At 65.9% G+C, this 1,508-nt stretch overlaps 1 protein-coding gene across 1 annotated transcript in view; it reads left to right on the forward strand.

Annotated features, from left to right (window-relative positions):
- Positions 1-2: 2 nt before the first annotated feature.
- Positions 3-1,508, forward strand: part of LOC118452774 (cadherin-1-like) — a gene marked incomplete at its 5' end in the record, with an annotated part of 2,655 nt that continues 1,149 nt past the window's right edge. Inside the window, 6 exons of the mRNA XM_035898946.1 lie at positions 3-20; positions 131-262; positions 351-506; positions 579-723; positions 855-1,027; positions 1,405-1,503. Of these exons, the coding sequence (XP_035754839.1) occupies positions 3-20; positions 131-262; positions 351-506; positions 579-723; positions 855-1,027; positions 1,405-1,503 (723 nt within the window). The remainder of the gene's footprint in view (positions 21-130; positions 263-350; positions 507-578; positions 724-854; positions 1,028-1,404; positions 1,504-1,508) is intronic.

The raw sequence follows: 1,508 nt of genomic DNA on the forward strand, positions 1-1,508 counted from the left end.
GCCGCCACCAGCCGCAGCAGGTAAAGCGCAGCTCCTCTCCCGGGGGTCGCCGCAGCCCCTCTCCGTGGTGCAGAGGATGCAGAGGGGTTGGCCAGGGGGCGGCCACGGAGCCGGGCCGCTCTCCCCACAGGATGTGGCACCCTACGTGCTGACCTTCCCCGAGCCCGGCCATGGCCTCCGGCGGCAGAAGAGGGACTGGGTCATCCCCCCCATCAACTGCCCCGAGAACGAGCGGGGGCCCTTCCCCAAGAAGCTGGTGCAGGTACGCGGCCCCGTGGGGCCGGGGCGCGGGGCAGGGGGGACCCCGGAGCGCCGGGACCCCTCTGACCCCCCCTCTGCCTCGCTGCCAGATCAAATCCAACAAGGACAAGGAGACCAAGGTTTTCTACAGCATCACGGGGCAGGGGGCGGACACCCCCCCCGTGGGCGTCTTCACCATCGAGCGGGAGACGGGGTGGCTGAAGGTGACGCAGCCGCTGGACCGGGAGGAGATCGATAAATACGTCGTGAGTGGGGGGGCCGGGGTGGAGAGGGGCCGGTCCCCGGGGCCACGGGCGGGCTGACGGAGCCCCTTGCAGCTCTTCTCCCACGCCGTCTCGGCCAGCGGGCAGCCCGTGGAGGATCCCATGGAGATCATCATCACCGTGACGGACCAGAATGACAACCGGCCCATCTTCACCAAGCAAGTCTTCATCGGTTACATCGAGGAAAACGCGAAGCCGGGTGCGTGGGGGACCGGCGAGCCAGGGGCCCCGTGGCTGGGACCATGCAGAGCCCCAAGCCAGAGCTGTGCCAGGGTGTCTGGGGGGTTTTGTCCCATGAGTAAAATCTCCCCTGCTTGTCCCCTTGCCCAGGCACATCCGTGATGACTGTGAACGCCACGGATGCAGACGATGGCATCAATGTGAACAATGGCATCATCAACTACTCCATCCTCAGCGAGGAGCCCAAGAGCGCCCAACAGATGTTCACCATCGACCCGGAGAAGGGCATCATCAGCGTCATTGGCACGGGGCTGGATCGGGAGGTGGGCGCCCTTGCCGTGTCCTGGGGGACCCTGGGGCAGCTCCGCGGTGGGACTTGCCACAGGGAGCTGGGGATGCCAGAGCCCCACGGTCTGTCTGGTTTGGGGACTTGCCACCCCTGGGTCACCATCCCCTGCTCTGGGGGTGCCTGCATCCCCAAGCCCATTGGGGATCTGCACTGGGTACGTCGCAGGGGCCCCCCATCCCTGCCAAGCCCTGGGAGTGGGTGGACTGCCAGCCGTTCAGGTGGTCAGCAGGGACATCGGCAAGTGAATACCGTGGCTGGAGAAGGGTGGAAAAGCAGGCAGGCGATGCCCCCAGAGGAGGAGGACACACCGGACCTCATCCTTGCCCTAACCGTGGTGATTTTGGCTTGCAGACCACTCCCAACTACACACTGATCATCCAGGCTGCGGACCAGGAGGGCAACGGCCTGACCAACACCGCCACTGCCATCGTGGAAGTCACTGATGCCAACGCACA

This window comes from Egretta garzetta, unplaced genomic scaffold (genome assembly GCF_000687185.1).
Source record: "Egretta garzetta isolate BGI_Z169 unplaced genomic scaffold, ASM68718v1 scaffold428, whole genome shotgun sequence".
NCBI classification, from domain to species: Eukaryota; Metazoa; Chordata; class Aves; order Pelecaniformes; family Ardeidae; genus Egretta; species Egretta garzetta.